This window comes from Astatotilapia calliptera, chromosome 4 (assembly GCF_964374335.1).
Source record: "Astatotilapia calliptera chromosome 4, fAstCal68.1, whole genome shotgun sequence".
Taxonomy (NCBI): Eukaryota; Metazoa; Chordata; class Actinopteri; order Cichliformes; family Cichlidae; genus Astatotilapia; species Astatotilapia calliptera.
The window spans coordinates 14,501,263-14,524,535 of NC_137425.1; the positions used below are offsets into that span (position 1 = coordinate 14,501,263).

The window sequence follows — 23,273 nt, forward strand, 5'->3', positions numbered from 1 at the left end:
ATCGTTGAAATTACTTACCTTAACAGTCATTTTAAAGGAAAGCTTATTTTATTTTTATAGTGGATTTGGCAATGAAATTAATTACATCATGCCAAACAGATGCAGATTTTTTGCTGCACCTACCTGTATGGACTCATCTAACCCTTCCAGTAAATTTGATTCATTGGTTCTTTAATTATTCACAGGCACATGCGATTTGCTCTTGAAAATTCACTTATTGTGAGAGACAGCATACAGCATGTTAATCAAACTTTTCTGTTCTGTCATCTCAGCCCCGACTGGGAGTAACTTCACTCTTGCTCCCGTTCAAGTATTAAAGCAGCTCTGTCTATCCGGGATTTGCAACAGAGTGTTCATGAAACTTTATGACACCACATGTACAAAAGTGAGGATGAAACAGTGACTCATAGGTCAGGAGATACCTGAGGACTGGACTGTTAAAAAGCCTGTATGCTACCTGTATGCTCTGATGTAACTCTTTCTCAGCGTTCATTTAATTGCTCTTCTAGGCTTGACGTAACCAAAGTCAGCACTCTGCATCTCTTTGAAGCCATGCCACTGTATAGTGAAGGATGAGTCTCCTGTGGTCTACTCAGAGCATGAATAATGGCCTGCAACAATTCTGGCAATTCACAACAACCACCAGAGAGGAATAAACCCTGCTTCCCTCTGCCTCTCTCTGTGTTATTAAGTCAACAAGATAGTGGATAGTGTGTCGACAGCTGAAACCGTAACAGCCCTAGAGACAGCCTGAATGAGTCTCACTGAGGTTGCATTGTCTGTAGAGCTACAGTGGTTGATCTCAGTAGAGCTGTGCATGTGTGTTCCTGCACATGTAAGTGATGAAGCATCATGAGAATGTGTGTTTCAGATGACACACAGCCCGAACAAATCCACACAGCTTTCCGACCTCCCATCACTTCCAAATCACAGGGATGACTCTAACAAGACAAGACAAAGAAAATAAAAGGGATTGATGGAGAGATGGTAGGGATAGAGGGCATTTTAGAGGGTCTCATCTGAGGGCTTAGTGGGGATCAAATACTTAGGGACAAGCCTAGTGAGAAAATCAAACAGCCCGGAAACTGAAGGGGGATGGGGGAATGGTGGGCCAAGTGTTGGATAAAGTGTCTTTGGATGGGTAGCTGAAATAGCAGAAAGTTTTAAATTCCTACCTCAAAACAGCTGTACCCAGAAAATGTTTGTATTCTTCAGAAGCATCTCATCTTATATATGACCCTCTTTATAAATTTTGCTTTTGTTCTGTCTGCAGGTGTATGTGAATGGTGAGTGGGTGACCAGTATCGGAGAAGGAGGTAGTTTTGGAGAGCTGGCCCTCATCTACGGGACTCCTAGAGCTGCCACCGTCAAGGCCAAAACAGACCTGAAACTGTGGGGCATCGACAGAGACAGCTACCGACGCATCCTCATGGTATGAACTTCGTCATGATGACTCTCAGTATTTCTGTAAACTCCATGGTAACAATATGCAAGAGGCTGGTTTGTAGCAACCATACATTGCAAAACTTGATGGGTAAATTGCTTCCACTGTGCACACATCAGTACAGCTGTATATTTTTTTCTGTGGCTGTACTGTGGTGGTGTAGGTTCAGAAAAGCTTCCAACCTGCTGATGATTGTAGATTAGCTGTTGATGTAGATGTGCGAATGTACGGTTGTCTGTCTTTCTTTGCGTTTCCCTGTGATGGAGTCGGATCTGCCTTGGCTGTGCACTGCCTCTTGCTCTACATCAGCTGGGATAGGCTTCAGCTCTCCTTCTTCCCCTAGTTAGATAAGCGGCAAAGAAACAGGTTGGAGTACTGAATATCTTCTTTTTTGTGAGTGAAATTACAGTATGACAGTTTTGGGACACAAAGTGCTTGCTGTGGTTCTTCGTAGTGTAATGCTTTACACATTTGACTAACAAGCTAAAGACACTTGGTTTGATCACACAGCCCTTAAGGGTTGTGGTTAGGCCGGCTAGCCAGTGCAAAAACTCTGCCAAATCAAACATATGGAGCTGATAGGGTGACCCCCTTTTGTATAAGGGAGCAGCCAAAAGTTTCTTCTTCTTTACGTGTTACTCTCTTGATTACTAAAATAGATATACTGGCTACCTATAAATGTATGCATTTGAGCACTATGGAAATTTCTATATTATATAATTAAAGAGGAATGCTATTACTCCGTTTTGGGCATTTTAACAGTAGTAGACAAATAACCAAAGGGGTTCTAGGTCTGTAGAGCTTGTTATTTGTAGGTAGGTAGGTATTTAAATATATTTAACCCATGAATTGGAAAAGATATGCTATCATAATTTTATGGTATATTTGAAAATATTAAACATTAAAACAAATCCACACTATGACACTGTAGACAAATAATATCTACATCCCATTAGTAGGCTCTCTACGGTCATCAATCACAGTTCTTTGCTTGCAGTATTTCCTCCCAGTCAACCACTTAAGGCTCCTTAAGCACTTAAAACATTTGCTTTCTTTTTTATACTCTAAATACGCTTTAACACACAGAGGAGTGTATCCTCCCATTTTAATGCGTCTACATCTCTTCTTAGATGAAGAAAGCCAAATGAGGGGAGGGAGTGAGAAGAGGAGTAAAAAAAGTCAATATTAATGCCTCCTCTTGCACTTCCCACTCTGGGAGCTTATCTAGCAGGAATGTCGAAATGTTTAAACTGGAAACACAAGGAACTGTGCCCTTGCCCTCATCTTTGCTCATAAGTGCACACGCACACACGCGCACAGATTGGTTGTTATTAGAATGACTAAATATTGTCCATGTGTGTGTCTGTGCCCAGCTAAACACTTCCTCAAATGTTCCTAATACCATATTCCGAATAAATTAGAGAGTTCCCATTTAACTTTTCAAACTACCTCTTGCATTTAAGCCTTGGCCAACTGAAAGTTCAGTTCAGTGTAAAACCAGCAGAGATTGAAGCAGGTTTGTTTTCGGACCTTTCAGCTCAGAGTAAAGTTGGCATTGACCTACACAGCACTCATGTCACCTCTTAAGCGCATAGTTAAACTAAGGGCACAGTCCGCCCTGGTAACCTTTCTTTGAGAGGATTCTCCTTGTCTTACACATTTCATTCCTTCGTTGCTTCCAGCAGCAGCTGCAGGAGGGGAGACGGGGTGAAACAGAATTCAATTATGTGAACCTGTAGTTAATTATTGCTGTCAATGATTTGTAAAGCTGTTTTTACAAAGTGTGGTATTCTGGCAAGGACTTAGGCCAACGAGTGAGCTTTCTCTCTGAGTGTAAATGTGTGTGTGTGTGGTGTGTTTCCCAGCGAAAAATATGCTGAGCGCCTGTGTCTGCAGCTAGTTAGCTGGAAGCTCATAAGGTGCATTGCCACTGCCATCAGGTTCATTGTTCTCACATCTGCTTTCCTGTCCCGAGTCTGCTGTGTCTCCAAATCTTAAAAATGATTATGTGTAATTTAAATTACACATAATTTACATTTACAGTCACTAGTTCATTCCATTTCAAGATACATTATTTTGAACAATTATAGCAACAGTTGCATGTTGCATGCAGTTGCATGTTGCAGGCCATGGAATACCAGATAATCTCAGTGCCAGCCCACTCAGCTGATACCCATCTATGCTTTCAGTTAGGCAGATCTCATGTTTAGCTTCTTCATCCTGCACACAGCATGCTAAAAGTTACTGAACACTGCAAATCACTTTGCAACCCACCTAAATCTCAGCTCCTGCTTTTTATGCCATTTCTGACTTTTTTGCACTTAAGTGGCTCTAACTGCATTAGGTTTTTGAATAACCGTCTATATTTGATCCTTAAACTGAATATTAATTTCAACGGATCAAAGTGAAATTCAAAACCAATCAAGCCACATTTATGTGATTTTTAAACTGCATCGTGCGCAGTCTCCTCCCCAGTTAGTGATCCACCAGAAATGTAAATTTTGTAACCAGTTGATCATCCAAGTCACTTAGACCTTTAAAATGGTAAATGGAAAATGGATCAATCAGGAATAAATTTAATATTTTTGAAGAACTATTTGGTTAAAAAAAAGATACTTTAAATCTCAGAACTTTTATAATTTACTATTTTAGTTCTCTAAAAAGTGCTTCTTCTTACTTCTTACAGTGGGGCAAAAAAGTATTTAGTCAGCCACCGATTGTGCAAGTTCCCCCACTTAAAATGATGACAGAGGTCAGTAATTTGCACCAGAGGTACACTTCAACTGTGAGAGACAGAATGTGAAAAAAAAAATCCATGAATTCACATGGTAGGATTTGTAAAGAATTTATTCGTAAATTAGGGTGGAAAATAAGTATTTGGTCACCTCAAACAAAGAAAATGTCTGGCTCTCACAGACCTGTAACGTCTTCTGTAAGACGCTTTTCTGTCCCCCACTCGTTACCTGTATGAATGGCACCTGTTTGAACTCATCATCTGTATAAAAGACACCTGTCCACAGCCTCAAACAGTCAGACTCCAAACTCCGCCATGGCCAAGACCAAAGAGCTTTTGAAGGACACCAGGAAAAGTATTGTAGACCTGCACCAGACTGGGAAGAGTGAATCTACAATAGGCAAGCAGCTTGGTGTGAAAAAATCAACTGTGGGAGCAATCATCAGAAAATGGAAGACATACAAGACCACTGATAATCTCCCTCGATCTGGGGCTCCACGCAAGATCTCATCCCGTGGGGTCAAAATGATCATGAGAACGGTGAGCAAAGATCCCAGAACCACACGGGGGGACCTGGTGAATGACCTGCAGAGAGCTGGGACCAAAGTAACAAAGGTCACCATCAGTAACACACTACAACGACAGGGAATCAAATCCCGCAGTGCCAGACGTGTTCCGCTGCTGAAGCCAGTGCATGTCCAGGCCCGTCTGAAGTTTGCCAGAGAGCACATGGATAATACAGCAGAGGATTGGGAGAATGTCATGTGGTCAGATGAAAGCAAAGTAGAACTTTTTGGTATAAACTCAACTCGTCGTGTTTGGAGGAAGAAGAATACTGAGTTGCATCCCAAGAACACCATACCTACTGTGAAGCATGGGGGTGGAAACATCATGCTATGGGGCTGTTTTTCTGCCAATGGGACAGGACGACTGATCCGTGTTAAGGACAGAATGAATGGGGCCATGTATCGTGAGATTTTGAGCCAAAACCTCCTTCCATCAGTGAGAACTTTGAAGATGAAACGAGGCTGGGTCTTCCTACATGACAATGATCCAAAACACACCACCCGGGCAACAAAGGAGTGGCTCCATAAGAAGCATTTGAAAGTCCTGGAGTGGCCTAGCCAGTCTCCAGACCTCAACCCCATAGAAAATCTGTGGCGGGAGTTGAAAGTCCGTGTTGCTTGGCGACAGCCCCAAAACATCACTGCTCTTGAGAAGATCTGCATGGATGAATGGGCCAAAATACCAGCTACTGTGTGTGCAAACCTGGTAAAGACCTATAGTAAACGTTTGACCTCTGTTATTGCCAACAAAGGTTATGTTACAAAGTATTGAGTTGTATTTTTGTTATTGACCAAATACTTATTTTCCACCCTGATTTACGAATAAATTCTTTACAAATCCTACCAAGTGAATTCATGGATTTTTTTTTCACATTCTGTCTCTCACAGTTGACGTGTACCTCTGGTGCAAATTACTGACCTCTGTCATCATTTTAGGTGGGGGAACTTGCACAATCGGTGGCTGACTAAATACTTTTTTGCCCCACTGTATATACTTCATATATTTCATATAAAACCTTTAAGATGAGCAGAAATTATTTATAGGTGCCTTTGATGAATTTACTTGTAGATATTTCTCCTTACACCATGCCCAGTGGAAAATAATGACACGCGCACAAGTCATTATATCACAGTTTGTTTATAGTACGGCCATGATTTTATCATGTAGAGCCAAAGAGCCTCTCACTACACCACCCACCCTACCAGCTTCCTTATCAGGGTGTACATTGAGTAAACAGTGTAATGCCATTCCCTGTGATAACCACACTGTTTCTATTGTGTTACTGCCATTTATACAATACCTTCCTTGTTGTGTCATCTTGGTATTTAAACACACATAGCTACAGACAAAGCCGTTAACAAACCGACAGACAACTGTCAACAAACAGAACATGAGACGAAAGGAAACAAGGAGAAATTATACAGAGAAATGAGAGGGGATGTGTGCATGGCGGGTTGGTGGTGTATGTTTTTCCACATTGGACAGAGATGAAGGTGATGGAGATGGGGTGTAAGGTACAGTTGGTTTAGTCTGGCTTCACGCCACACCTCAAGTCTTTGATGACTCTCCCTCAAAGACTGAACAGACACAGAGGCTGGTTCATCTTTTAGCCACAGGAGGAGTGAACACTGGGGCCAACAGGAGCAGAAGAGTTTTATACATGAAACATGTGCTCAGGCCCTCCCAAGTAGACAAGATAAAACAGAAGACAAAGAGAAAAAAGATGTTCACCAACAAAATAAATGACAACTTGAAATTTTAGAAATAGAAATTTGGAAACGCATCATTTTCATTCCTTCCACCGCAGCGAGCCTCTTTGAAACCCTGCGATGTTACTCCGGCCCACCCATAGGTTCCTACTGCACTCGTATAAATCACATCTACTGTATTGTAATGTAATTTCATGTACACATGTTAAGCCTTTAAGCCTTGCAAGGCTGTCTGATTAGCTCTATGGGGAGACTTTCAAATCTGAAGACCAACTTAACATCTCTGTGTAAGCTGGAGTGTGCGTGTGTGCGGTGTGTGTTAGAGGTAGAGCGTACATGCGTTACTGTTTGTATTTGCTTGCTTAACGAGCAAGTTTCATCTCTGCGGAGACTGCAGCAAAACATAAGTGGCAGAACTAAAAACAGACTGCACGCTCTGCCTGCACACACTGACGACACACATGCACACAGACACACAACTCAAATCATTTATCCAGGAGGGAGGCAGCGGAGGCTAGAATTCCTTTAATCAAGTTGTTTACGATTCTGACTTTGACATTGGCTCACTTGGGAACATTTTCTCCCCTTTTAAGACAAAATGTGAAATTATATGAAATTAGAGGCAGCAGCGGGTCTCAGGCACTTATGCACTAAAGACACCCCAAGCCTCAATATATCATTTCCATATGCAAAGGCAGGGCGGACAAGATCGTCTCTCCTCACTTGCTTTTACTCTCTTCATGCTCCCACTCCCTCTGAGTGGTTCTGTGCAGTGAAGGAGAAATGCAGCGAGGGAAGGGGTCCTCTGGGTCTAGACTTGTCAGGAAGCACCTGATTTTCATGGCAGAGGCAGAATGGGGGAAAGTCCCCTGCCTGGTGGGTGGGGTGGGCCACACACACACACACACACAGACATACACGTATCAGAAACACATTACATACACCTGCATAACCATGACTCCATGAACTGTCATCTATTCATCACAGATAAAAAAAAAAAAAAAAAGTGTATTCATGTTTTAATATTTTGGCAGTATTAATATGTAATATTTGGAGTTTTTTTTTAAAGGTTGGCTGTGGAATGAGAAACATGCAACCCTTTGGATGCTCTATGTTAAAAGGTGCAGATTTTCAGGCTCTTTCCGATATTTGCACCCCAAAGAAATACATTTTTCACAGTTGAAAAACTTTGGTTATTAATAAAGGAGTGAAAAAAATTAAACAAATTAAAAGTTTTAAAGAGTTTCTGATTAATGAGAGTGATCTCTTGGTTTTGGGATAAAAATCAAACTTATGACCAATTGGTGTGCATTAATACCATAGTATTACAACAACTTCCTTAAATGGTAAATGTGTTTGCTTTTGTGTGTGTTACAGGGCAGCACACTGAGAAAGAGAAAGATGTATGAAGAGTTCCTGAGCAAAGTCTCCATTCTTGGTAAGTCTGTGTGTTAAATATAATATAGACAAGATGTTGTTACTGGTGACTATAATGAATTCTTTTACACTTTGTTAATCAATTTGTGACTATGCCGAAGGATATGAGTGTGTTTATACATATTTATGCATTCATTTTACACAGGTCAAAGAGTTGAGAGTGCAGAAAGTTACTTATATACTGTAGATTAATCCACATCAACACAGGCGCACGCTGTCACACCACAAGGCCCATAGCTGAGTGAGGTCTGTGTGTACAGTCCTAATCTTCTCACACTGTTCATGCTAAAGCCAGTCACACTATGCAATGTGTGCAATGTCTCCATGTGGACAATTAAGGAATAGTGAGTTGAGATAAGCCTCTCTTTGCGGCTGGAATTTGGATAACCAGCCTGCACAGGCAATTTGGTTTTCAGGGATGGTGAATGAGATTCATTCAGATTTTGAAAACGAGTTGCAATTGGAGCTGACATCTCATCCCTTTCCACTTGATTGTGTATGTGGTGTATAAAGCAAGGCCATGCCCTCTGTACAGAGTTATTAGCTGGCTGAGTAAACACATACACTCAATCCTGGTCTTAGGAGGATGTCTTTGCGAGGTCCGCTCTCTTTTCATTCAGCTCTTTTCTTTCACAGCTCTCTTTTTGACAGCCTTGTCGAGGCCTGTATTCAGACAGCACCCTCCTGCTTTTCCTCTCCTCATTCGCTTTGCTCGGCCCCTTTGAATTGGAGGAGGAGTAGGAGGCGGGGGTGTTTTTGTTTGTCTTTGATTTTTGAGATAGCCACGAAATTGGGTACAAGCCCTTGATGTCATGGAGTGAAGGGAGTAAAAAAACACAACCTGTTGTTTGTCGTACACACACACACACACACACACACAGGCCCTAGCATATCCACGGGCAATTCCCTGCGCGTCTACCATGTATGTGTGTAGCATGGTGCTCCAAGTGGTTGCAAGTTCTGTGAAGCATGAAATGTAGGTTCTTTAGTCGGCACATTTGTGTATCATGTTACTGCGCTAGTTGTTAGGGTTCACCTCTATAGGACCTGCTGCCTTTAACTGACAGCCAGAAAGAAGACATCCATCTGGGTCCAGCAGACACCTCGGCCCCACTGGCGGGGGACACTGGACACCTCCAAACCGGCAGGCTTACCTTAACTAATCCTAAGTGCACACACACAAATAGACACACTGGGATCAGTTACTGAGCACATCAGGGACAAAGAGAGTGCTGTAGTTTTACACCTCTAACTCATGTCTGAGTCAAATCAAAACATTGAATCTTTTAGACAAAGCTAAGGATGAGCAGTGCTTTCACTGCAGCAAAGTCACATTCCACGTGTTGGTGTAGCTGCTTTTAAGGCAACAATAATCTGCTCCATTTTTAAAGGATTAGCCGATTCGGTAACCAATGTCTGAATGGAGATGTTTACTTAGTAGCGGGTCCTGTTTCTTTAAGTATCATTTCATCTGAATTGCCTAAAAATCCTTTGGTTTAAGCATTTTTCCCAGTGAGATGTATGACTGTGTTTTTGGTTTCTAGAAATATCTCAGGCTAACCACGTCACTGTTGCTGTGGTTGGATAATCCTAAAGACTATCTGACTCGCTCAGAACAAACATAGAAAGATGCTGTAAAATGTTTTTAGCAGAACTCCTTCACATATCTTGACCTTTACTTCTGTCTGATCTTTAAAATGATATAAAAGTGAAAAAAATATTTTAAATATATCATTTTAATAGTTATTAAAGCATTGCTGCTTAAATCGAAATCATATTTATTAGTATATTTGGTTATATTTCAGATAATTTCACTAATGAAGTTAGACTGTAGCTATGAGATCATATTTTGCAACCATAGAACGGAAGTGATGGAAAGGAACTTGATCGCACCACTTGAACTTGATTGGAGTATAATCAACACAATCCAGAGTGAGTACAACAAAGTTTTAGGAGTCAGTTTTAAGGTGTTTGAGATCCATGAAATTAGGGAGGAGACAGAGGGGCTGATACAACGGTTCCTCTTAAATTACTGGATTGTAATTAGTGTTCCTACCAGCTTACTGAACAAGGGAAGCCTCTATCTACAGGCCATGAAACAGTAATCCACATTGTATGTGCATCTACTACTGATCAATGTAAATAAGACTGTCTTTTCAGTAATCTGTATTTGCTGTCCTTTCACAGAATCTTTGGATAAATGGGAGCGCCTGACTGTGGCCGATGCCCTGGAGCCTGTTCAGTTTGAGGATGGAGAGAAGATAGTGGTGCAGGGAGAACCTGGTGATGACTTCTTCATCATAACAGAGGTAAAGTCTGTGAAGAATATGATGTTTTACAAAGCACTGGAAGCATGTCTCTGTGTGTGAAAGAGACAAGTTTGATGATGGAGTTTAACCTAGTTCCAACACAGAGCATAAAGCTGATTTTTTTGCACATTGAGTGCTTTAGAAAAAGCATTAAAATCACCAGAATTACAGTGTATGTAGTGGTTTCCTATTACTGTCACATTTCCTGTAAGCTGTAGATGTTGACATACCGGGGCCTAAAATCGTGTGCATGTCATCAGAGTCATCAAGGGGGGCACTAGGGTTGATGTAAATGTCATCATACAGAGACGTTGGTGGGCTGTTTGCTGACATTGCAACTGATCCCAGTTTATTGCCACCAGCAGACAGAGTACCCAGTGCTCCCCTGCCCCAGCCTGCAAACACACAGAACCTGTGCAAAGAATGGCTCCCTCACACTGGAGGCTTTGTGGAACCGAGGCCCCTGGTGTGACTTCATGAAGGGCCCCCTGCCTGTCATCCTAACGCACTTTTTATTAACTCCATACTTATTCGGCTTTCACCAGCATCGAGTCAAAAGGGGCATCTAAAGGGGGTTGGGGCACAATCTGCTGTGGTTGCGTCCTTATTTTCAGACCTGCTCGTGGGTTAGTCAGTCTTCTTCAGAGTGTCATTCTTTCTGTCACTTACTAAGTTTACCTAACTTACTCATTTCATGTCCATCGATAATAGGAGCAGTACACTGGTTACAGGGGATTGAAATGGCTAAGCTAGAGGTACTTCTTTATCCGGGTTGGTTAATGATGTATCAGCCTTTATCCCTATTTTGGCTCACACAGATTCCCTGCGCCCCTGCAGTACAACACTCTTCTTCATCCTTCTTTTTTATCTGCATTTTTATGCTCCTCACTATGCCCCTCTTAACACATATAATATACATTCATTTTCCAGTTATTTGAAATGTTCTTTTGGCTTTTATCCAGCTCAGTAAATTTGCACGTCAGCCGTTAATGCTCCGAAGGAGATGGGTTAGCAAAATGTAGCACTCATGGTCCCGCTTACATCAGTCTCACTTGCTGAATTTCAAACTTTAGTATATACAAAGAAAGCCTGAAGACAGCCGAACTACAGCTCTAGCAGAGCTTAACCAGGGAGGATATGCTGTCAAAAATGTGCATAAAATTAATATACTAGTTATATTAGAGCTGTTTAGATTTCCTCCAAGTATAGCAACAAAATGTAACTTTTGTAACAAGCGATGTTTACAGGACATTGTTCAAAATCCTAAAACTACTTGAACTACTTGTCATATCAGACCAAATAAGGTTGTAGCATCACTAAAGGCTTTTTATATTTCCTATGAACTTTCCTCACAGATGCTCATACTTTTCACTTGTAGGAAAAACACTGTTTTATGTCTTGTTTAAAGAAATGGCAGCCCCCGGGTACTGATATAGCTCATGAAGTGGTGCAGGTGACCCATACGCTGTGAGGCTGTTACACGTTCAAATCTACTGCTCTCTCTCTTGCCTTTTCAGTCTTTGCTCCACTGTCCTATTTCAATAAATGCTAAAAAGCTGCTCCACATTAAAGCTGAAGATCTTTGACGTTGTAAATGACCTCTGGAACTCCAGGAATTTGTAATAACCGACAGCGAATGTCAGTGGTCTCAGTCCTGTACGACAATGCCAGGATTATCGATAATTTGTAATGCAAAAATTACCCGCACAAATTCCGTATTGCTACTGTTAACCTGTATTTTATCAAATAAAGAGGTCATACTATTAGGTCTTTGAAAATTGGCATCTTGGTGATTTTTATAGAGGGTTTCAACAGACTCAACCACTTTTATGTTGCATCCTGTGAATCTAGTTTGGTGTGAGGCTCCTGATGTCAATCAGTTTGAGCTCATCACATCCAATGCATATATGCTGCACAAAACACAGAAATTAAACTGGAATTTTTTAAATTGCATGGAATTTATTGGTAATACTTTGAAAATATAGACCTGTACATATAGACTGCACTGTATATATTTGACATACACCTCACATTATCTTGTTGTCTATTATCGCAGTGCTGCTCTAAGTCTTTCAGAAGCCAATTTGCGCAGGAAATGCAAAAGACACAACTATGTATGTGTGACTCATCAATCTGAGACTTTGTACATCCCAAAGAGGAAAAACAAAATAGCAAAATATGTAGAGGAATGTGGGGGGGGGATAGCAGGATGGAGAGATGGAGGAGGAAGAGGAAAAGGAAGAGAGATACAGGAATCCACTTTTACAGGCAAGCAGCCCATTGGAGGCAGCTCTCTAGGTCTATGTGAATGTGTCACAATGTGAGACTCATCATTTTACATGCAGGCAGCCACACGCAGCACTGAGGAAGGGGGACCAACACTTTCTAGAATGTGTATATATTTTGAACCTAAATACTGCTTTCTCTTTAATCCCATCACCCCAGCAGCAGCTTGTCTCTTTCTTTAACCCCGTTTCCCTTTCTTCTGTCTATTTTCCCCTTTGTGTCTAAGCTCTCACCCCCTCTTTTCCTCCCTCCCTCCCGCTTGCTCCCCATCTCTCGTGCTGCAGAGCCTGACTTTCCCAGAGCAGGGCGGACTGTGGTGGAATGTGTGTTGCTAACTTTCACACAGGGTCAGGAGCCCTCCTGGGAGGGAGACGAGAGAGACAGACAGAGGGATGAGTCAAAGAGGGCAGGGACATATGGGTTGTGAGGAGGTTGATTCAAAAAGGACCACATGTAAAGAGTTAGAGGACTTTGCGAGTGCGTGTTACAGTAAGATTAGCCTCTCGCTGTGCACTTCTTGTGATTCTTAGTTAGTTACTCTTTTTTCTTTTTTTTCTTAGTTGCCCACCGTGCCTCTTTTTTCTGTCTCCTTTCACTGTCTTTTGTTGTTTTGTGTGGTTTTGGTAGATGAAGCCAAAGACAAACCCCACAATCACAAATTACATGCTCCTGATGGGGAAGATTAACTAAAAGGAGGTATGGAGACATCACTTTCTCTTCCTTCTGGGTGAAATGGGGCCCTAATGAAAAGTGACATGTTTACATTTTTTTTTCTCACACTGTACAAACAAGCCTTTACAAGCTCCGGGGGCCACAGAGACTCAGCCTCACCTTCCCTTACGTCAACCCTCTCTGCCTTTTCCACCGTTTGCTCTCTTCTTAAGGGCTCTACTCACCTAATGTGCAGACTCTTATTTTCTCCATGCCATTCAGTCAAGCCTTTGAGAAAAAGGGCCAGTTAAAGATTAAGATGCATTATGTGTTGCCACTTAACTATAAACAGATGTGGGAAAAGTTACAGTTTGTCAAGTCAAAATCAGTGTTTTCAGTCTTTAACAAGTCGTTTGCACCTTTTACACTGTGATATTTCAAGATTTCACAGTATGCTACTGCTAAGTATTAACTAGAAATAACATGTGCGTGTGTGTTTTTTTTTTTTTTTTTTTTTTTTAATGCCAAATAATTAGTAGCATAACTTGCGCTTTCCCAGGCAGTAATGCAAAACTGTAACAGCAAACAAGGCTACCCGAAAAGCTATTCAGTGCACTCCTGAATCAATGCAATCTAATCAATTCATAAGATTTATCTTTACATGAGATAACTGGAATTGTAAGGTTGACATGTTGAATAATATCATTTTTATTATTGGTGTTTAATTTTTATCTAGAAGGTCACTCAGAGTACATCCTCTGGAAAAGCCAGTGTCCATCTTTTAAATTCTTAATGAAAGCGATGCAGATGTTCACCCAAGCACCACTCCACCACCTTTCATGAAATTAGTTTTTGAATAACAAACAGATGAACAGCTCTGATCATATACCAATCACATACCTTTGTAAAAGGAATTATTATGCCACTTTATGCCATAAAGATGACGTCCAGCTGAGGTTACGAATGTCAGAAGTCTAGCTGAAGTCTTCCACAGCCTACTGAAGTCAGATGTCTCTGCTGCTTCCCACCTTTTTAAAACTGGGTGATGACTCTTGAAGAACGTATCATCCTCTCCGCTGATGTGTTCTTCCAGTCATCTTCCAGTCATCAGTGTAAATGGACGTCTCCCATTTGTTCTTTGACCACACACAGAACGAATCATTTCTCAGGAGTTTACAGGTTCCCTGTGGGTCCCACAGATGGTATATCCTCTGTGGATTGTCTGCAGAATATCTCCCGGTACTCGCGTGTAACCTGCTTGTTTTTTGCTGAAATGCAATTTAGCTAATGGAGATTAATATTGCTTTTATAGAATGAAGATCAGTGCGGTTGATCTGAGTGAAAACAAACAGGTAAAGATTAACGGGCCTCATTAGATTTGAACCATTTTGAGTCATTTTATGTTCAAATAAGAGCCCCTCAGGCTGTTAGATGCAAATCTTGTGAGAAACACTGTTGTCCTACCGTATGTTGAGCAAGTGATCTATGCGTGTGTGCTGGCGTTTGAATGAGAAGGTGCAGACTCTGCTGATGCTGGGTGGTCTCGTGAACAGACAGACTCGGGATATCACCTTTCTCCATTTCTGGCTGCGCCTCTCTTTCTGCGAGCATGTTCAAATTGTTGTCATTTCTTTCATGCAAGATGCTACATTTTAACTTGTCACTACAAGCTGGTGCACTTTCTATGTGGCATGTTTGTTTAAAGTGTGTATACACAGAAATGGATGCAACTGTGACCGGTCCTTAAAATACGTCCAAAAATCATCTGATACTTCTTATTTAAGTTGAGGGCTGAAAGTGGCTCACACGAATCCTTTCTTTGTCTCTCTACTACTTGTTTGTATTCATGTTCATTCATTCATATTCTCTGTTAGTGTTTCTCGCTCTGGCTGACCTCGTCTGCTGTCTTTTGTTGTTACCGGTCTCAGTCTCCCTGAGGCGGGGAGGGGAGGCTCTCTGATGTTTATAAAACAAAATATCTGTGGAGCAGAGCGCTACCCTTGGGGTGGTACAGTGTGAGATGGTTATCGGGACCACACTGGATGAGGCCTGTTCACCAGTGAACTACTGTACTGGCAGCGCTGCACTGTCTCACACACTTTGTTTGGACATGAATAGAAAGAAGAGGTTGTAAACACTCGCGTCTGTGCCTCGTCCACCTCATTCTCTCTCCATTCACATCTTGCGGTTTTGGGCTCTCAAACCACAACACTCGAAATTTGCGGGCGAATTTGCAGAGACGGAAGTTTCAACAAAACGTGACAAAAAGTGCAGTGGAAACAAGACTAACAATGGAGATACAAGCGACCTATTAGTCACTCTACTTACGCTCCATTGGAGAGAAGAAAAATATCAAAAAGATGAAAACATCAGATATCTGTGGGCTGAAACACTAGCAGTTTATCTTAATACTCTTATCTCTGTAATGGCAGTAGTGGTCGCTGTTTTTTGTAAAATGGTTAATGGTTAGATGAAAACCGATGGGGGGTTAAGACGGGAAAAGTGTTCATTATATTTTTGGAAACATTTTTATACCTTGCATGAAATTAGGCAGAGTATAACAACAGACATAAAAGAAATGTGATTATTTATGTAGCGCTTTTCTTGCAGTGTTACAAAGAGTTTAACAACTGAAAAGTTTTTTTTTACAATATAAAAAGAACTGTGATCAGCATAAATGCAAATATGCAAAAATACATTTGCTAAAAGAGCCTTTTAAGATGTAAAAAGCCTGATAGAGCTAATTCTGCTAATGCAATTCTTTGTGTAGATGGTGTGGCTGTATACGCTGCAGTCTACAAACCCTCGTCATCTTTATACATGTGCACAATGTGGCTTAAATGTCACAGAGGTTAATGTGCCATGAAAGCCAGCTTGGTCACATAGCAGCATTTTAGTCAACCACAAAGGCAAACTGTGAAGTACCAGCTTTTCCTATGCTGCATGCCCATGAGGAGATGAGCCGCAGCCTGCCACAGCATTAGGATTCAGAGCGGCAGACAGAAATACTTACCTCCACGCAGTGGCTACTCTTTTATTTATCAATATGTCTAATCAGATAAATTTGATTTAGCAGTCAAGCGATTATAATTAAGTAAGTAAGCATAAGCACTTTCCAGTAGCTTACCATTTGAACTTGATCGAATCAAATTCTTTACTTCAAAGTTCAGTTAAAGTGCACGACTACAACAGGAAAGAAAATATATCATTAAGAGCTTTAACTGTTAAGACATTTGCCCATAGCGACGTACAAGTTCAGACCAGGATCTGCTTTTGCTGTTTATTTTGGACGGGACTTCCACAGTAAGCAGTAAATAACTTTGCACAGTAAGGAGTAAGGCCAAGTTTGATAGGGTCATCATCAAAGGCTGCTCCTATAATACTTCTCATTTTTTTGAAGCAAGCCTGACGGAAAACAAATATCTTTTAATTTTGGCAGAAATAAGCTTGTTTCCAAAAAACTGAGTGCACTAAAAGCAAAAATGTTATAAAACCTCAGTGTTTGAATGAAAAAAACAAGGGTCTCAGATCAGTTGTAGGTTTTCTTTTTGAGAATATCTGACACCCAAAATGTATTTTTTTTTAGTTTAGCAGCCAGCGATATAAAGTAGGCAGCACATGTCAAATAATTAATCATTTTAGTAGAGGAGCGTAAAGTACCACCAGTCTTGCTTTTGATCCAACAAGTTCTCATCCTACACTGTTGTTAATCAGATGTGGGTGTCTCATAGACAAAGCGGCTTTGACACAACTACACTTTCTTAATCCCTGGAAATGAGAATGGACCGCTATACCACGTGGATCATAATCCTAATTTTTGGTGGCTACACAACTACTTAAAACATCACCTTCAGCCTCCGTGACCTACAATATCCCCGCTTTATTTTAATATGGTTAGAAGACCTGTCTCCAGAGATAAAACGACATCACGCCACGGTTTGGCCAGGTATTACTTGGAAGTGGCGCTCTCACGGTGTTCTCCACTTACTTGGACAGTACCCCTCCACTCCTCCACAGCTCATTTCTAGCACAAACCCACTAAATCGACACACACATCCCTTTCTCTGAAATACAGTATTACCTTTGTGTGGCCGCAATGAGTAGCTGGCAGTTTTGAGGTTCTCATTAAGGCTCATTATATTCATATTTAGCATTATTAGCCTAGTCGGCACAAGGAGGAGAGAGCAGAGAAGGATTAGAAACGGAGAGGGAGAGCGTTGGAACCGTCAGGTCTGTTATATGAAGCGATCCAAGACAAGCTGGGAAGTTTCTCTACTGATTTTCTTTTACCTACTACCAATTACAGCAGCTTGTGAGAGTACATGTGAAGGTCCAGAAAATAAATATCTCCCAATACATCTGCATGGCAAAAGGTGGCAGCTGCACTTTAATGTGAATATACGTCATCAGGCGCAGCTTTGAACACGCGTGTTCTGGTTTATGCGTTAAGATAAATATTCAAACATATGCTCACTCACACACACAATTTTGTCAACAGCTGCAAGATGTGACAGCATAAACTGTTATCATCTGTTGGGCAAAGTGAATGGAAATCAAATTTCCTCCCTTATACTTTTTAGATGACTCACAAACACTCAGCCAGCCGTTGGTGGTCAGTCTCTCCAGCAGCTATCAGCTGTATATATGAAAATTGACATTTTCCGAATGTGAGAGTGAGCATTTGAGTCTTCTTCTATCTTCTTATTTAATATTGCGTGGTTGTGTGCACTTGCAGATCTAAAGCAGACCATTAGCAACATGCTATTTGAGCTTTTTTGTGTGTGTACACAAAAGCGCTTCGGTTTTCCGAGGTCATTTAAGGACTGTGTTTTGGAGAACTCTCACTCTTGGACAACGCAGTTGTTTCCATTTAATAGCTGAATGCTGATAAAGGGGATTATGTGATGGAGGAGGAATCAGTTCAGCCTCTAAAAGGCTTAGATGTTTGTATTTATTACACTCTGGAGGAAATAATGCAGAACCAATCAGTTTTTGTATCGCATGCAATTTTGGGATACATGAGAGTGTGTTTCTTCTTCTTCTTCTTTTTTTTTTGTTTTGTTTTGTTTCTGCTGTCCAACACAACAGATGTCCATCCCACAGCAAAGTGGACTAAATCCTGTGCACCTGTGTTCTTATGAAGCAAAGGAATTTCTCTTCGGCTTAATCCTCCTGATGATTTTCAGTTCCTCGTTAAATAGCCCCCTCCAGACCCCTCCTCCTCCTCCCCTTCTTCCATCATCTTTCCCTTCTTCACACACTATCCTTCCTCTCCCTCTCTACCTTTTTTCCTACAGCTTTAAACTTTTTTCCTTTTCTTTTCTGTGTTAGGGAATCGCCTCTGTTCTCCAGCGCAGGTCTGACATTGAGGAGTACGTGGAGGTGGGACGCCTTGGACCTTCTGATTATTTTGGTAAGTGTGTCCCTGCTGCTTCTCTGCACCACATAAGTTTGTGAGACTAAACTTGGTTTATTTTACACCTTTTAATAAATATCTTAAATACAAATTTTGCTAGTAGAAGTCAATAAAGATCAATGAAGACAGTACACAGTGATCTAGAAGATCAAACACAAGTCACATTGCTTACTGCTTTTTTTATAGTGTTCCAATTAATTTTAAGCAGTTATGTCACAAACTGGTTTTTAAAGATATGGTAAATAAACACGTTATGAGAAGATGAATCATTCTGAACCAGACTTATTATAGTTTTAATTAGTCTTTATTTTTTTGCTTTTAATTCAGTTTCAGTTAGTTTCCAGAGTGAAAATCCTCGTGTCGGTTTCGTTTTTACCCCTCAGCTGTAAAAGGCTGATGGGCTGTTGTCGTCACCCTGCATGGCATGCAGCGTGGAAACCCACGTTTGTGAATGCGATAACTCGAGAACGAGGCAACATAGGAGCTTCAAATTGATACTGAGTGACCTAAAGGTCAGAAGTCAAGGTCACTGAAAATCTTGTGGATAAAATAAGATAAGGAAGTTGTCTAGGATTATTAAATTAATACCATAGGTGTGTCTACTAGAAAGCTGAGGGGTAGGTATTTTTATCGTTTTAAAATATTTAATTTTAGTTTAGTTTTTATTAGTTCAGTCTTAGTTTTAGTCTCTATTAATTATTATTGAATTGAGGGCATATGTCAGAGGCAAAATTTAGGAAAACTACAGTACAGTTATTACATTAAAAACAGAACCTTTGAAAGCAGTTGACTCACAGTCTTGTAGTCAAGTTTTGATCAGATTTTACTAAACTAACAAACAGGATCTTTCCTCTATATTTCTGTTTTGTTTTAGTTTGTTTTCCAAGTTTATAAATTCATTTCAGTTTTTTTTTAGTTTAGTTAACTTTAATAATCTTGTTCTGAAATATAAATTGTAAAAAGTCTTATTAGCAGTTGCTTTTTACTAAAACACAATACTCGCAAAAATGGCAAATATAAGTATTTTAAAGGGTCAGCTTGACTAAACAGGGTAAAATAGTGTACGAGCACAATCCCCAAATAGTGCTGTTAGGTGTGGTTTGTTTTACTGGTGATTTACAAAATATGCTGGTTTTTAAAATCAGGTTTCAATATCAGGTGCAAAAATTAAGACATGCCTTTTTTGGGTTTAAAGATCATCGCAGTTAGTTGTAAATCTCTATGTTTAACTAACTTTCTTTTAATTTGTCACTTAACTGCACTGATTTAGGGCCTTTTGCCCCATTTCTCATACTGTTTGTATTTAATGTTTGAGGTCAAAATTTGGGGCGACGTGCTGATTATTCTCTCTCATCCAGGTGAAATTGCCCTGCTGCTGAACCGTCCCAGGGCCGCCACCGTAGTCGCCCGGGGTCCCCTCAAGTGTGTGAAGCTGGATCGGCCACGCTTTGAGCGCGTGCTGGGTCCTTGCTCCGAAATCCTCAAGAGGAACATCCAGAGATACAACAGCTTTATCTCTCTCACTGTGTGACATGTGCCCCCTCCACCATCTGGGCCCCACCAGCAGGGGTGTGCAACATCAGCATCAGAGTTTTGGTCAGTGGGTGGGAAAGGGGTGAGGATGCAGGGTGAAGGATATGGGTTTTACATGCCCAGATTTGGGGCACTCATTTCCTGCCTTTTTCCATTTTGCGCGTTTCTCTCTTTTGACCTTGTGCACTTTGACTTGATTCTGTGCTGTCACGTAGCTTTATGTCAAAAACAACATGCAGGGGTGTTTTAAAAAAAGAAAAACAGAGGGCAGAGATTATTTATCTTGTTTCATATTGTAAATGAATCATGCATACAGTGTGTCGGCTGTATACGATGCATGCTTCAAGACTGACAGAGAATGGCGTTTGCACTTTCATTCGTTAACAGGAGGGTACGGATAATTTCAGGAAATAAGAAGGAAGTAAAGTCATGTTTACGTACGGCGGGGGAGGAAGACGGACCAGATTTGGTTGCACGCTGGCTGAGGTTTGCCTTTTTTATTTCTGGAGGTCGTGTTTCCATTTCTACACTGAATCAGAAATGCACTGCACAGATCTCTGTTCCCTAAAATGTAGCTGTTAAAGGTATGAAGAAGATTAAATTACTTGCTGTTGTATTCATTTTCAACGCTTCTTGAGCTTTTACCTTTTATTGAGTTTGGAGGCTGTTCGAGGCCTAATTGAGTTAAATTCTAACTTTGTTGGTATTCTGTATATTTCTTTTATCGAAACACCAAAACAAACACTTACTTTATTGTGCTGAAAGTATTGTGTGTGTATCAAACGCATGTAAAGCCTTAGTCATCCAAAGCACACAAAACACAGGAAAATAACATTTCAAGGCACACCTGTATTCATATCTGTGCAAAACTGCCTCTGTGTCACCTGATGAGTTGTCGGATCTTTTGATTATTGGCGGTTGAAGGAACTTTTGGAAGCACATTTGCTCTGGAGCTCTCATTCTGCATAAGAGTAATAAGAGACCAGTCCACTAGCTTATCACTGTCCTCCACTGGTTTATTCGACACCTCTACGCAGTCCAAACGGTCTTCCTGCATCTGGAAAACTCAACATCTGAAAAAGTGCATGAACAAAGTGCTTACAAAGTTCATTTAACAATTCATTCAAACAAGGTATGATTGTCACAAAATCACAAAGCACACCCAGACTTACCTCATGGCACAGCATCCATGGATGAGTGAACAAATATATTTAGACCAGAGTTTGTTTAGGAACAGCTCCGTGCACTATTGATGGCACTTACTTTCACTGTGTTTCTGGAAAAATTTGCTCACAACATTTTTTCACTTAGCCTTTTCATCATATCGAAATTTTGCGTTATTAAATGTTGGTTTTAGAAGTTGCATTTCCAGTGCCAGCGTGGTTCCTGGGAACAGATGATTTATTGCTTTATCCCTTCAAATCCTCGTTTTCCTTAGTTTGTTCATCTTGCTCAAAGGCTGAAGTGTCTTATTATCCACGTGTCGTCATGTCATTACTTTGTCACATACAAGCATCAAACCTACTACAGTGGTTTTTATGAGGAAAGTTTCGTCAGTTCAGCAGTGCAGCTCAGTGATGTCCTTTAGTTTTTCAGTGATAATGGAGCTCGGTGGCACAGAGGAATTAACCGAAGCTTTTGATACACAAACAATACTTGTTAGTGAATCAATTGTTGCCAATAAAATAAGAAAAATGTAGGAAATCACCAAAGTTTATCCCCTAAGATTTTACAATGTATGTTGTGTCAAAATAACTGACAAGTTGCTTTTTTCCCACCTTGATATTCTCAAAGCAGACAAACACAGTTATAAACACACTAACATGGAACACACACCCACACTGTATATACGTGCACTGTCTCAGGACTAAATACATTTTCGACACACACACACGTTTTACCTGATGCTTTTTTTTTAAGCTGATTTTGTTCGTTGTTTGCTAGATGAAAACTTTTGCACCACTTTTAGAGTTTGTACCATACAGCAGCTTGATTTAGGTGTTTTTAAGACATCAGTTCTGTGTTCTGACTGAAAAAAGTTACGATATATGAATATATACAAACTTGTGTTGCTTTCCTTTGATCTGCTGTAATCTGTCAAAGTTGCACAACTGACCCAACAACTGATGTTGTAAAAAAAACAAAAAACTTTCTGTATTCTCTCTCTCTGTATCTTTTTCTTTGAAACCATCTTGAACAAATAAAGAAAAGCTTCTGAAATCTCTCTGATTTGACTCATTCTTTTCTTCCTTTCTGTTTTTTTCCGCCTCTATATTTTCGTCCTTTTATCCCAGATCTTAGTTCTCTTTCTTTTTATCTATACCTCCTCTAAATGTTCCATCTTTGTTAATCTTCCTTTTTCTTTCCCAAAGCTACTAACTGTCACCCTCAATCACACTTTTCATATTTATTCCTGCAGGTACCTAATCTCCTTTTTGGCCTCCCTCTGCTCCATCTGGCTCCCTCCGCTTGTCTCTGCTCTCCATCCTTCTCACATTAAGCCAAGTGTCAGTCATCCGTCAGGCCGGCCTGTCAAACCTCAGAGCTCCTCCCAGCCAGTTTACATCTTAGTGGACTTAAAGCCTCCGCAGCTTTGACACATTCCTCTTCATCTTAATGCCCACTAAATCAACTAAGGAATGTGCCCCCGACTCACTGACATCGAGTTTAATAGCCGCCCCCTCCCCACTCATATACACACACTGACCCATACACCTTCTTCACTTTGACAATACACAGTAACGCACATGAACTTGAGGGAGGTCGGGGTTTGTACCTCCGCGAAGCACCCCTTTGCCTTCAGTCTTGATTGTAAGTGCAGCTCCTTGCGTGTAGTGCTCGACTTTTCGTTTTCTGACACTCATCCTCAGCGGCAGGTCTTCAGGTTGCTTTTAGACCAAACTCACTGTTGTGCAATTTGGATCCATTATTTTAACACTGCTGACTCTGTTTTTGGATGACAGGTTTAATACAAATGTTGTTTGGGCTTCCTAATAAGGATGGAGTTCAAACTAAACCTGCACTATAGCTCACAGTATAGATCTACAGTATAGATCAGTATAGATGCCTAAATTAAAGTCTATGTGTAATCGTACAGGTTAGACAAAATGTTATTTCCAAAAATTAAAAGCAAAAATTTCTAAACTTCATTTCTTTTAGCCATCATGCACTCTTTCAACTGAAAGCA

General features: G+C 40.7%; 1 protein-coding gene across 5 annotated transcripts in view; it reads left to right on the forward strand.

The window, feature by feature from the left end:
- prkar1b (protein kinase, cAMP-dependent, regulatory, type I, beta) overlaps positions 1–22,310 on the forward strand; it is a 68,024-nt gene extending 45,714 nt beyond the window's left edge. For all 5 annotated transcript variants that reach the window (XM_080300888.1, XM_026164970.2, XM_026164971.2 and 2 more), the window contains 5 exons: positions 1,274–1,432; positions 7,832–7,892; positions 10,079–10,200; positions 18,469–18,550; positions 19,912–22,310. In XM_080300888.1, the coding sequence (XP_080157014.1) occupies positions 1,274–1,432; positions 7,832–7,892; positions 10,079–10,200; positions 18,469–18,550; positions 19,912–20,084 (597 nt within the window). In that variant the 3' untranslated portion in view covers positions 20,085–22,310. The remainder of the gene's footprint in view (positions 1–1,273; positions 1,433–7,831; positions 7,893–10,078; positions 10,201–18,468; positions 18,551–19,911) is intronic.
- The last annotated feature ends 963 nt before the right edge of the window (positions 22,311–23,273 follow it).